The sequence below is a fragment of the Dermacentor albipictus genome, chromosome 2, assembly GCF_038994185.2.
Source record: "Dermacentor albipictus isolate Rhodes 1998 colony chromosome 2, USDA_Dalb.pri_finalv2, whole genome shotgun sequence".
Lineage (NCBI taxonomy): Eukaryota > Metazoa > Arthropoda > Arachnida > Ixodida > Ixodidae > Dermacentor > Dermacentor albipictus.
In genome coordinates this window covers 187,235,202-187,249,792 of record NC_091822.1, presented here as the reverse complement: position 1 = coordinate 187,249,792, position 14,591 = coordinate 187,235,202, and the positions used below count along the sequence as shown (strand labels likewise).

General features: G+C 45.0%; 1 protein-coding gene across 1 annotated transcript; it reads right to left on the bottom strand.

Annotated features, from left to right (window-relative positions):
• Window positions 1–3,364: 3,364 nt before the first annotated feature.
• LOC135919288 (adhesion G protein-coupled receptor E3-like) lies at window positions 3,365–7,423 on the bottom strand. The gene has a single exon (XM_065453031.1). The coding sequence runs from the start codon at window positions 5,938–5,940 to the stop codon at window positions 4,912–4,914; it is 1,029 nt and encodes a 342-aa protein (XP_065309103.1). The 5' UTR covers window positions 5,941–7,423; the 3' UTR covers window positions 3,365–4,911.
• Between the last annotated feature and the right edge of the window lie 7,168 nt (window positions 7,424–14,591).

The following is a 14,591-nucleotide window of genomic DNA, read 5'->3' as shown; positions in this document are numbered from 1 at the left end:
TTTCCGCTATGATAACAAGTCGGCAGGAAACAACGATGATGCGCTCCTCTCACACTGACTCTAGTGCTGACATGAACGTCAGATGGTTCAAAGTAACACGAAAAGCAAGAATATAGAGTGTTCGACTGTTTTATACAATTACTGGGTTGGCAGATGACGGCGCATTGCTTTTGAAGATAGTCTAGCTTGCATGATTGCTGAAAGGTATTCGCTTAGTTATTTTAGTTCGCTTCAAGAGTCTCTTGCTACAATGGCTTTGCGAACCTAGGTTTAATCTATAGCGAAGTGAGCAGCGTGAACCTGCAAGGTTATAGTCGCGCTGTCTGTGTTATGTAAAGCTTTATTTCCATGCACTCGCAGACATGTACCACTAGTTTATTGGTAAGCACATAAGTTGACCCCGGCGACATTATAACGTAGCTGCTTTCACAGTTTGAAACACCAGACCATTGGAATTGTCTTACAACTAACATCGAGGAATTATTCATGTTGATTACTTGCTGGTCTTCTCGGGTTCACAATGTCGGCTGCACGTATTCCAGAAAACTTACAGTATTAACAGAGTGATCACTCTTGTAAATCCCAAAGCGATTTCCATGGTTTCACGCTCTAAGTTTCGCCAGTGCTTATCGTTCGCAAATGGACAGCTTTGCTGTGATCACAGAAACATTCCGCTGGAAGGCGTAAGTACACGCTTGTCACATTCTCCACATTCCTTTGGTCAGTAAGTCAGTCCTTTAGAGTCAGTAAAGCTTAACGTAGTGCTTTGATTATGATTGTGCTCTTGCGAATAGGGTTATACGGTAAAAGCAAATAAGCTCCGGGGTTTTAGGTGGTGCAAAAACCGCGATTTGATTTTGAAGCACGGCGTAGGGGTGGACTCTAAGTTAATTTTGACCACCTGCGGTTCTTTAGCGTTCGCCCAAATCGGAGTACGCAGTCGTTTTGCATTTCGCCTCCGTGGAGATGTGATCCCCAAGGCAGCGATAGAACCCGCTACCTCGAATTTAAGTGTTATACGTGTCACATTAAAACGATGAAACATTATCGAATTTTACCCACTAAACATCAGACATCTGAGTGCAAACCAACCTTTTAATTGAAATGAAATAAATTTGCACTTTGGTTGCTCCCTAGACTTCAAATGATTTCAGGAACTCTTGAAGGCACTGTCACAATTCGTCAAAGTAAGCGATTCGCCAATAATGTTACTGAATACGGGAAAACGAAAATAAAGGAATCAATCAGAAGGGTAGCGCCTTTGTGACTACACATATAACCAAGATCATCTAAGCAGAGTTAAACATACGGACGAATGGACGGGTAGCCATTGTTGCCAGCTGCAGCGGCTGGCAAAGCATAGACTTCAACATTTCGCCATATAAGTTTCTAATGAAAATACATTGCATTGCGATGCTTCTGCATTACTTATCTCACAAGTTGTTTAAACATTAACTATTGCCGAAATATTGCAGAAAATACAAATTCCGCCTCCATTCCACACCGTGAAAGTGGGTGTACAGCAAAGCCTGGTGCAGACATTAAACGAGAACTGCCACAACAACTTACATTAGACGACTTTATACAAGCACCACCACCACAAGCGACGTACGTCATGCTCGCGCACACGTGTGCGGATGTGCAGCATATATATATATAGATCCTCATTCTTCTAAACCACCCGCCAAGTGCAATTGCCTTGCTGAACTAAATTAATGCTTAAAAAGTAATTGCTTCCGACAATGAGTAAAGTACGACTTACACATAAGATGCAGGCATGATAGCTTCCAACTGTTATTCGAATATATGCGAAAACTGGAAGAGAAAGCCATTTTCTAGCGGCCGTTTGAGGTTTGAGTTGCCGTGGCCGCTAGGTAGTAGCACTGTTAGCACAGCGCAAATCCTCACTCTTGTAGGTTCTCCACCTAGCGCAAGTGCATTCTTGAAGCAATTGAATTTCTCCAAGTAAAATGCGTCAGAAAATTCATAAAGGGCGACTTACACACAACCTGCAAACATAACAGTATCGGACTGTAATTCGAACATGCGAGAAAAACAAGTTACGCGGAAACTCAAACACAAAGCACTAGATGGATACAAATGGGTCGCGAAGCTTCGGTCGAAAAGCAGTTCAGAACAAATTGTCACCGACATCAGCAAGACGGTTATGGGAGCAGCAATTGAAGTGCGACTATGTTTGGAGGGAACAAACATTTGCGAAAGAAAAAAAGCGTTTTCTAATTAAAGCGAGATACAGATTCATTCAATGTAAAATAATATTCCTGGTGAATTTTATAATGCGTGATGAGTAAAGACATGTTTGTTTTATTTTATTATTACCAATAAATACATTTTTTTTCAGCGCCCATCGTAAGAAGGGGCTGAAAGGTGACGCCTCTATCATTTGCAAAACCATGCAGCTCTTGAAGTGTGCAGAGAGGCGCGCGCGTAAAGCTCGGCTGTTACAATACGCCCCCCTAACATGTAGTGCTGTTTTGCTTGTCGACGTTTGTCTGAATTTGGTGACGCGGGTAGCTTCACTGTTTTTTAACCTGTTCAGTCAAAAGTAGTGTGTTACGACCGCCAGATAATTATTTACTTTAGCTGTTTTCGTGCGACTGCGCTGGCCCACGGGATTGGCGTCGGATGATAGAACCAGCACTCTACACCTAAAGCTTTCGTCGGCCTCCAAAGGAAGCATGTTCTGCGCAGGGGTGCGATTTCGACAACCACGCGGCTGGCCTTCTGCTGCATCACTTTCAGCGCTGAAAGCTCGAAATGTTCATCAAGTCGAATCGCGGGTCATTTGAATATAAAACTTTAATGGCAGACTACCGAAACAAATATCGCGCTTTCGAGAACAAAATGACGTCACTTCTGTTTTTAACGGATATGGCGCCACGTTATCTTTTTCTTCCGCCGGAAGTTTTCCCTCGTCACACAAATGGCGCTAAGCCCCATGAGCCGCCGATGAACCGCCATGTTTTGAACGTATGGGCTTCTATGGAACCTTCGCTACCAGGCATGTTTACCTTGCAAAGCTTCTGTTTCTTATTGGGCCCTTTGCCTGGCGCAAGTGCGTTATTGAAGTTATTGAATTTTTGAAAGTGTGTCCGGAAATTTGTAAAGTACGGCTTACACACAACCTATAGACGTGATAGCATATGACTGTAATTCAAATAGATGAGAAAACACAGATGTGCTACGCGGAAACTCCAACACAAACCCCCTTTGGAGCTGCCACTACTGGTTCTTGACTTGCTTTCCTTGGTTTGGTTCCATAACTACGTGAAATTTCTGAAACGTCGACTAGTTGAAAAACAACACAGAGGCTGAAAACGCCTTTATTGCGACAGTTTTCCAAGATTTTACTAAAACAGGGTACATATAAATGTTTCGCTTGGGTATTGCAGAACACTACCCCTAGGTTTAAAGGTAAAATTTCAAATTATGAAAACGATAGCGATCTTTATTGCAAAATTTCAAGCAATATGTAACAATGAGGTGCTCAAACTGCAAATTTAGGCGATCATGTAAGAAGCATTTGTCTGAAGTTGTAGCATTTGCCACGAACAAAAATAATACGAACTTCTTCAGAAAATATTGGGTATTGCCGTGCCTTTTCAAAGCTTATATAGGAACAATGTCATGCAAACGTGCTCATTGCGACACGCTTCTTGTGCACATTCATGATATGAAACCGATAGTCTCTGTATATAAATAAAGTTGGTTATTCGTTCTTATGATGTACAAATTTTCTGCGATTCATTCGATATTTCGCAGTTACTATCAGGCACCGACTCAGCAACGTTTGCAAATTTCCATGGATATTCAACTTGGGGAGAGCAATGCGAATTGATATGTATTCCTTTTCACGTAGTGTTTCTATTATCGAAACCGAAGCTAATACTATAACATCTTGGTCTGCCATAACCTAGAATGAAGTAGCGACGGGTTTCTCCAAGAGATTCTAGAGAGCCAGACTTTAACGTGCACTTGCAACAAGCACTTTTACGGTCAAGTCTCATGAAACAAAATAGTGGTCTTGTTGACAAGGAATTTATATTATTCTATGACCCCTAAAACCTGTAAGTTAGGATCTTATACGCAGTGCTAACAGTGTCGTCAAGAGCCTTTCCTCGAGCTATGGCATGTACATGACAAGGATACTCTTTGAAATCGTACTTCTCACTAAACGCATTCTTTTATGCATTATGGAACCTGTCGCCTTTCTAGTTAAGAAACACCTGATATGCACCGCCGTCATCGCGGTTCTCAAAAGAGCGATTTAAAGCACAGCTCTTCCGCATGCACTCACCCGTAAACATCGCCACTCAATTCTGGCGTCCAAATAACACGTGGTTTGGTTGCGACACACTGCGACGAAGCTATTGCGGCGAAGAAATTTCCGGTTTGTCCCTTGCGAACCTAGTTCGTTGGTACCTACAACCGCTAACACCGACACAAGTTTCGACTCTAGCACTTTTATCACAAGAGAAAGCGTTCGAAGACGAAGGCGGACCGATGTCAGACAGTTCGCTTCTAGCGTTATCGTGTTGTCTTGTGTCCATGGCTTTGTAAGGTTTTGCAGCCTGTCGCTTTCTAACGAGTGGCGTCGTGAAACATCACACCCTTAATTGCACCACTTTAAAGCAATGAGTGGTAATTAAAATAGATTCGGCTTTAAGAAGGGGTATTTTAGCAAAGTTAGAACCACATAATGTGTTTGTTTTTTACTTAACCTTTCATCTTAACCTTTTTTTCGACAAAAAGAGCCGCACAGAGAGTTTAACAAATCTCACGACGCCACATTAGGCCAAACAGTTTCACTCAAACGAGCGTCCGTCCTGGCTCGCATTGTGCTCACATCACTCATGTTCTCTGTCTCGCACCACAGTAGACCGACAGTGTTCACACAGCGTCCGGCGTCGGCTCCCAAGTCAACAAAGCCAAGTCGGTAGACCCAGAGAGATCTGACGCTCCGTAACCTTTGCGGTTGTTTCCGGACCGCAGAGATCGGCTGTACAGACGAAAGACGCGCGAGTTGCACGAGTACGCCAGTGCCACAAAAAACCCTTGCACCGACGCAAGGATGCAGAAGGCAAACCAGACGGCCTTGAGTCGAGCCAGTTGTGCGGCCAGCCCAGCGACCCAGGTAAGAGTGAGGACGAGGAGCAGTTTGGCGTAGAGGAATAGCTGCAAGTAGCGCCTCCGCTTCATTCGGTCCCTCGTCTTGCGGTTCATCTGCAGGCTAGCCGTATAACGGGTCAGGATAGCTGCTTTGACGAAGTACCGAACATCCGACACGGCCAGAACGAAGGCAGGAAGGCAGAATGTCCAGAGGTAGGAGCCGCGGCCAAGAATCCAACAGGTGATCCTGTCGTCGGACATCTGATCCAGCACCGTGCCGAAGTGGACAACTCCGGAAAGACCCGTCAGAAGCAACGGAAGGCCCCACGCAAATGCGGCCGCTTTGAGGAACGACTTGCGGTCTTCGCTGGCGGGTGACGGCTGAAGGTTGATGTTGTCCCTGAAGGTCTTGTACATGTCTCTCGACATGGCGGCGAGCCAGCAGTGAACCGCCAGCCAGAGGAAATGTAGTAGGAAACCAAGAGTGACGCAGAGCCTCTTGTCGCTTGGTCGTTCAACGCCAATGACGCTGAGGAGATGTGACAGAAAGAACGCGGCCAGGAGGTTCAGCAGGGAGGTGCCGCTCAGCGTCCGTAAGTCCGAAAACAGGCTGTACGTTATGAAAGTGAGGACAACTCCCACTATTGACAAACTCGTGCCGATGACGGAGAGCAGTGACAGAAGACCCGTGGAGCCCGTGCCGATCTCGAAGCCACTGCCGGCTACCCACGTTCCGTTGACTTTGTGCAAGTGCGGAGCGTATCCACCGTCGCCGAAAGTGTGGAGTCCCACGGCAAACACGTCCGCCATCGTGATACTCTTTGCCGGCAATGAGAAGAATGTACGGAATGATGGAGAATGATGCAACCGCAAGGATACCGCTGCGAAAGCACTTTGCCACTTGTTGTCGGCGTTCCTGTCGACAAGATGAAGGCTATTCACAACTTTTCACAACTTCACAACTTTTCAGCTTGTCGAGAAAAATGTAGTGGTTGCTATTCATATTTTGTGTTGTTTTGCGGGTGCTGACATCTTCCTGGGCTTTCTCTTCGCCGGCTTTGCGTTGTTCACGCCTACTCCTTGCTGCTACTGAATGCACTTGAGGCACTGATTCGAGGTGATGACGGTGCTGGTCGCCTTTTCTTTTTCTTTGTGAATGTGCGACGGGCGCAATTATTTTTCAGCTAAAGGAAAAATGTGCTGTTGACAAGGACCGCGCTTTGCTTAGCAAAGGGTAGTGTGTGTCGTCTTCTGTCACAAAGGATTCGATTGGGCCAGTGCTGTTCATTAAATAAACACGCCGTGCTCGATAGCCATTCGCACTGCAACGCAACAGTGCTTACTTTACAGAAGCGTCAAGTTTCTTTCCAGGAACACGTGCGCGCTCAGCAATATGACATTCCTGGCAGTTCGGCAATCTTAGCTTCTAGTACGGTGAACGCTGCCAATAACTTTCAGACTCCGTCAAAATAAAAAAAATATGTCACTCTGTTCAAGGTTCTCAGCCAGTCTTTTCTCTTCAAAGGGGATGCTACACAAATACGCGTGTTATCCAAGACACCGAGAATCAAGAGCCTTTATCTTCTTGAAGAAAATACCTTGTTGCTCTTGTTTTCTCCACGAAGTGTCGCCCCAAATTTTCACAGTATCAAAGACGTAATACTCGGTGTCAGCTCGTGTCACCTACGCACCGGAGTACTCAAGAACAAAAACATTTGCTGGCGGCAGGCTCTCGCTGTTTTTTGCCGCTATTCCTGCGTTTCTATCAACGGCACATTCGTCCCTCTACAGCCTTAGAGTTGAACACCTGGATGAGACGGTTGGGACTACAGTTGACTTCAGCAAGGATCACATTCTTGTGATGGGCGAGGATGCAACAAATCTTCAGAAACACTCATCTATTGTCGAAGGCGGATATTCCGGTTTCACGGTTCACGCTGCGGTAGGCAAAGAGTGGTGGTCAGAATGCCTAAAGAGTGATACAGTTTCCGAATAGGCACCCGTCACTTTCAGAAACAAACACCCCAGTCTAAGAGCACACTGTGACGAACTGAGAAGGAGTCCGGAAGAAACTTCTTGTCCTAGTAGTCGTGACAGCTCGACGGTCACCTGTCACGGGTGCACAAAAATATCCGTGTCCCGCACCACTGTGCAGCTCGTTCGAGTCCGCGGCCGCTGACAGCAGGCAGTGATGAATCAGTGAAGCGAACGCACCAAGGCGCACCGCACCGAAGCCCGAGGCCAAAAGAACTGAAGAGCAGAGGCGAGCGGCAGCTCTTGCGTCGACCGCTGGTCGTCGTTTGACGGCGCGGTAGCTCGAGCCCGCAGTTCTATAACACCGGGAAGCCGAGTGAGCGACGAGAGGGAGGAAAAAAGAAAATGGGGGAAGGAAAGGAAAGGTGAGAGATCCCGTTACGACAACAAACGAGGAGGGAGCGAACGACAGATGGAATGGGGAAAGGGGCACACACCGAGGGGAAAAGAGCCTGGCGGTAAACTGGAGCGGGTGTGTGCAAGTGGTTGTTTTGAAGGTGGAGGGAGGCTAGAGAAAGAGGGAGGAGGAGCTGCTGTTAGGTGGGGCCACCTCTTGGCGAGCCAGGGAACTAGCCTTTCGGCTTGGATTGGAACTGCGGGCGGTGTTCTGAAAGGAGCTGATTAGAGTCTTTGTCATTGCGCGCGGCCGACGAATGTCTCGATTGCTCCGTGAAATTCGGTGCAAGCAAAGAGCATATTGCGAAACCAGATTCTTGAAAATGTTAAATTTTTCATAAACCATGGCCTTCGTTTTCTGTGGCCATTTGTGGCATGATATCGTTTGTTAGTAATATAACTTAAAAAAAATTACCGGAGGTATAACTATACCAGTGGAGGGAGATATAATATCTGTACAGAACGCTGGATGCAGTACTCACTTGATAACACAAACTGTCGTGCCCATATACCGACTTTCAAGGTGAGTAATGATTACTTAAAAAGTAATCTGTGGGAGCTATGAATAATATGAGGTGTTTGCTATCTACATGGAAATCGTAAAGGTCAACTTTATGCAAACCCTTCGCAACCCGTATGCATAATTATACAAATTCGTGAATGTACGCTGGGTGGCTGAGGGCCCCTTTAACAGTTCTGCTTCAATATTTGACGAAGAGAATGAGTAGGAAATAGTGAAACGTTTTTCAGAAGGCAGTCTCCGCTTGAAGCAGGAGCTCCACGCAAGTTCGTGTGCCGCATGGAACTATAGGGCTGCTTTCTATAAAGCGATTGCGCGGCACTTAGGGAACCTCCACCCGCTTTCCTGCCCTTAGCCATCTTCTTTCAGAGCTCGAACTTACTAAGCATGACAACGAGAGCTAAATGCTCTCGTTGTCGGTGACGTTCAAGTGAGCTTTATCCAAAAACCAGAGCCATTATCCGGACATTTAAAAAGAGAACAAACCGTAATCATCGGGGCAACCAGTCAAAACTTCTGAAGATACGGACTCTGGCCCCCAAACCATTGCACATGACCGCATTACATATGCTAGTTACTGCCCAAACAAGTTATAAAAAAATATTGCCTCCGAGTTCTTCCTAATGTTTGTTCACAATATCACTGAAGCTGTAACTTCTGGCACGCTGACGATTTATTTGTCATTTCCAACAGCGGCGTTCAAAAGGCAGATACAGGGCACCATATACTTCACTGGCATCTTTTGGCGCTGAGCACGTGTATTGTTTACCGATGTTTGGTGCAGCTAACAGCTCTGCTCCGCTGTTGGCTCCTCTCCTTCCTTCTCGACAGCGAGTCTCTTGGCACCGAAATGCGCATTCCGGAAAAAAAAAAAGAAAAACTCCTGCACTCATGTAGCTGAGCATGAACAGGGAGCCGGAGACTCGATTCCCGCCATTGTAACAAAGAAGACCGGACGCCATGATCGCACGCTCCAAAGTAAGGGAGCTTGCCCTCAAGGGAACTCGCAAAACGGGTTACGAAGAGGCTCCTCTCCCTTTATTTTTCGCGCCCTCGCTACCTTTTGTTTCAGTTTTTTTGTTTTTCTTGTTTTCCAGCGTTGCCCGATCCTACTTTCACGGGTTCCGGAAGAGTGAGTCATGTGAACGGCAGAAAACTATAACTTTTGTATTAGTGAATTTTTATCACATACAATAATATAGAACAAAAATAAAAAGGAAATGAAGACGTGAGATATGCAGATAGGAAAGGGAAAATAGTTATTTCTCGGCACTGAAAAAGTAAACACATACGCACAACTATTGATATGAGACGTGGAGAACGGCATTGAAGATGCCTTGCTCGCAAAGTTGGCGACCGTGTTGGTTCAGGGGGTATAGGGGTGGTTTCAGTAGTGGACTGTAGCAATACGCGGGATTATTTGGCAATTGAGGCCGGCTATTGCTCCGTCTGATCGCTTTTCGCAATGTCGCCGGTGTATATCTCGCTATGCATGCAGAAAACTAATTTCTTTTTTCAATTCAATTCAATTTTTATTTCCAGAATTACAAAGTGTTCTGGTGGATACCATAGGCTAAAAACTGTTGGAAAACAGCTTGACTAGGCCGATGGTCCATTACAAGGCATACATGGTGGTTGCATCAAAATTGTAACATTGTTAGACACTCAGAATAAATTAATTACATAAATGCACAATAGCAAGACCGAAAATTATATAAAGACTAAGAGAAAAAAAACAGTTAATACATAATTGATACATCAGAAAAAATGGAAGTACGTATGTAAGGGTTAATAATAAGGCTAATACAAGTCGCTCTGTTATAGAGAGTAGATAGTACTAACTAAAAAGAAAAAAAACACACATTCGATACACCAGAAGATAGAATTACATGTGTATGGGTTACAATATCAGTAACGCGTACAGTTGCCTCTGAAAGAACGATAAACAATCACTGATCACATGTTTACAAAATGCATTCGCAGTTCCTTCGATGAAGAGGTATATGTACCTTTATAGTTATTTAATATATGTGGTAGATTATGTTTCAATGACTGTAGGCTATATTTATTTCGAAACCACGGGACATACCATGTATCACTATTTCTCGTATTGGAAGAATTGAATTTTGGTGTCAAAGATGCAGTAGACACTAGGAAATTTTTAAAGGCAGTATTTGAGAAATAAAATGAATTTAGAAGGCGAAACGTGTAGAAATATTCTATTTTTATAATTTTATGCTTTAAGAACGCTGGCCGCGTTGTCTCCAGATAACCCATGTTGTCAATGTGCCGAATCATTTTCTTTTGCAAAGAAAGGATTTTCATGATGTTTGTCTTTCCTGTAGTCGCCCACACTAAGCTACAGTAATTTAAATGGGAAAAAAATAAGGCATAATAAATGTTCAGTTTTGCTTTGGTTGGAAGAAGACGCCGACATCGAGACACAACGCCTATGATAGCAGACATTTTTGTGCAGATATTTTCAACATGTTTATCCCAAGTAAGGTGCGAGGAAAAAGTGACGCCTAATATTTTATGTTCATCGACAATTTGCAGTTCTTTACCCGCACACACTAAGGTTTGATTACTAGTAATAACTTTATTTTTTGCGCGAAATAACATTACTTTTGTTTTCGTAGGGTTTATTTTTAGGCAATTAGCGACTGACCATTAGGAAGTAACGTAATCGTCGGTTTAGGAATGCAACACGTGAAGATTCCTTGCTCTCTACAAGAGGGCCATGCGGAAGCGCCGAGTGTTGGGCAAGTAAACATGCAGGTCGATTCTCCGTAGGTTCTCGACACGAGCTTACTTTCCATTGCGGTATTTTAGAGCGCAGCTCTTTGGCGTCCGTTCCTGGGTTTCGCGTCGTCGTCGGCGTCGTCGTTGTCGTCGGCGTTGTCGTCGGCCTCGTAACCAGCTCGCCGACGAATCTGCTCCGCCGCCGCCGCGCATGCGCGCTGTCGGCTCTCCGGGCGAGGGAGGATGATGGAAGGGAGGAGGAGAGACTGTGGAGGAGGGCTGGCTACACAAATGGCTCTTTGGCGTCCGTTCCTGGGTTTCGCGTCGTCGTCGGCGTTGTCGTCGGCCTCGTAACCAGCTCCGCCCCCCTTTCATCCCCCCAGCGCTAGCAGCGACCGACTGATACCGCTTTCGTGAGTCCGCTACCGCACTCACGAAAGACGTCGTGCACTTCCTGCAACTCGCATTAACCGTCCATCGATCCACACCGATGTTAGTAGTGGGGGACTTTAATGTTGACATAAAGACAAACAGCAATTTCCTAACACTTATGCGGGAGAACATCCCGTTCCTCTCGCTCGTAACGCGTCCCACGGCTGTGACAACCTCGCGAGGCATTTGTATAGATCTCGTCTTTGAGAATCAAGCATTGGTGTACCAAGTCGAACATATATCAGTCTATTTCTCCGACCACAAAGCTTCCTTCATGACTGTCAAGAACTGTTAGTGCAGTCTTTGTTAAAGGAATACGTGTGAAAAATAAAAAAAAATTCTGTGATAGCGCATACATGTGTTGCTCGATTTCTTTGCCTCAATCTATCGAAAAGGTGAAACAGCTTATTTGCTGCGCTCAAATTTCGCATTAGGAAGTAACGTAATCGTCGGTAATTTTTTTGGCACTCTCTCAGAAAGGGTTCGTAACTAATTTTTATGCCAAAGAAATTGCAGGAGAGTTCAAGCGCAGGACACTGATCACGCTGTAACAGGCGAAGCACAAATCCTCGAGCAAACGTCGAGAGCGTGGTTGCCCAAGTGCAGCGCGACAGACTAGTTTTGTACTACTCGACCAGAAGAAGGAACCAAGAAGGGACTGCAAGGACCTAGTAACCTAGCTACCAGGCACTGGGAGAGCGCACACGTAAGGGTCTCTCCGTACCGAGCGCAGAAATGGCTCAAGGCTGAGCACAAATAGTACTGGGGTCAGAGGGCACCTTTGGCGAACTGACGGGATGTGATGCACTTTCACGGCCATCAAGAACAGTGTACTTCGGATATTTGAATAGCTATCCCTAATAAGTTCAACAAAGTTTGACGAAAAGCGAAAGGAGGTCGGTGCTTTAAATATGTAGCTGTGTTCAAAGCGATCGAATGCCTTTGCTTCATCTAGTGAAACCAAGAGACCTCGTGCTGAGCTGCTCAGCGTGTGCGTCATTATGTCACGCGTAACGAAGGAGAACTGTGTATCTCTCTGCCAGGGAACGAGCATGCCTGATGGTGTCCTATTAGTGAAGGCGTCAGGCTTCCCAAGCGTCTAGTGACAACAACTATGAAGATATTGTAGTCAACATTGAGAAGCGTGATTGGCCTCCATTCCGCTGGACGAACTGATGACGGATCGTGATTAGGCACCACCACAATACGGTCGCGCTAAAGCTAGCCAGGAATTCTAAGTTCGCATGCAGCAGCTGATGACAGACATGAAAGTGGCACCAATATATTCCCGGAAGGTTAGATAAAACTCAACGGGTAATCCATCCGGCCCTGGGGCCGAGCCACGTTTCGTGGAAGATCATGCTGCCTTCACCTCATCAGTTGGCGGTCGTGCACAAAAACGGTCAGCTACCTCAGGTGTAACCTGGGGCAGCCCGCTAAACGTTCTACGAGATCCTCAAGAACAAGGATGTACTTGTACAGTCCTAAGTGCCATGTTTTGAAAATGCGATACAAAGAAGTATTTCTTGGCGCATAAGGAGACTATGCGCGGCCAAGCTGTCCCCATGTATAGAGGCAAACATCAAGGCCGTGCCAGAAAGAAACCTCTTTGTACAACCATGGTAGTTCCTCTGCTTACCTGCATCAATTATTTCTGAAGCCTTTTACAATCCTATTACTTCGCAAAACCTACAGGTACGGAGCAGTGCGCATAAGTCTCCTATAGCGGCACCTCTACATTATGCATGAAATAAATAGGTAGCATCATTGCTAGGAAATGCTAAACTAAAATAAATGCCAGCCTGCCACTGCTGACAAGCTTTAGCTGGGAGCCAACTCCAGTCTCCCTGTTCAAATATATGTATAACGCAGAAATGTTATCATGAGACAACCACTGGATCAGTTTCATTGAACTGTGTTGCATTTTAGAGGGAAAGATAAATAAAATCTAGTGACCCTAGCAATGAAAATTTTCATTCAGACCCCAGAAGTACAATGCGAAGCATCCTTTACGAGTTCAACCCAATTTCTTGTAACGCGTATCTGGGCGTTTGCATGGGCTGATCTCGAGGTAGTTCAGTGCAAAAATACTGACTGATGTTCCACAGAGGCCACTTTGTATCTGCCACTGGGAGTCTCAGTATGTGCGGCTCTTCAATAAACCTCTCTGATGCCAACTTGGGTAATAGCCATTGAAGCCACGGGGTATGTAATTGGGGCTAATGGTTATGTAATATGTTTATAATTCCCATTATGTAACAGCAGGAGGAATGAAATTGGCAAATAATAATGGACCTTACCATTGTCTTTTGCGCCATACTTCTTTCTTAATACACATTTCCTCATCACTATAAGCTTTTGGCAATATCACACATCGCCTTCGTCCTTGTTATATCCTTTCGTCAGCGTCTCACAGAGTGCACTCTCACTAACTGCTGTTTGCCTTTCGGTATACCTTGTGAACGATGTCATGCGTAAACGTAAATAATGAAGGCGAATGAAATTGTAACCTCTGTAGTGCTAAAAAATTAGGATCAATTGTGTGAAGCTACACATTCCATGGGGTGGCAGTGAAGACAACATTGCGCATCACATGTAACTTTATAGCACCGAACTAACCTTTTCTCGAAAGCTTCTGTATTCCGACATGTGCGCTAGTCTACGCAGTTTTTTTTTTACATTGCCATCGTCATAGATTCCTGGACCCGCAAAGCAGCCGCGGCTAGTAATCCCCTTGTGATTACGCGGCGTTGTGTTTTACGCATGTCAACGGCCGGCAATGCCGTTCCAACTGAAGTACCGATGACAATCTCTCTTCATGCAGAGGAGGCGAACGGAACAAAGGCAGTGTTATCTGTAGCTGTTCGTAATAAAGAATGGTATTTTCGACAAGCAGCAGATTAGATGGGGAGAAAGTAAAAACGCATACGAGAAAAGCAAGTGGAATTATCGATGGAGTTATGGTTGGATGAGGCATGTGTCCATCCCTTCAAGCAAATATGATTATAATAATGATGACGATTCAGAAAGCAATGACCTTGTTTAAATAACCAGCTTAGGAATCATTCCCTGGGTGGCACTATTTTATTCGAAGGCTGGCAAAACGTCAAATACTCGCGGTTTTTTTTTTCTTTCTTTTGATACCTCTGTAATTTCTCACTATACTGTTTTCTGCATTTGAAGTCCTTGCGCGCTTACTTAGGTTTTGCCTTTCACGCTGTATATTTCTTCAATAAAAGATGCTTTATACAATACAAGAGTGCTTTATCTCAAGAAAGAAAATAAAATGCTTTTTTTGAGTTTATAGAAGAATGCATGTCATGACATTTTCCCATGC

Bases quoted from the DNA above. Each gene is read 5' to 3' on its own strand.
- LOC135919288 (XM_065453031.1), bottom strand. From the start codon at position 5,940: ATGGCGGACGTGTTTGCCGTGGGACTCCACACTTTCGGCGACGGTGGA.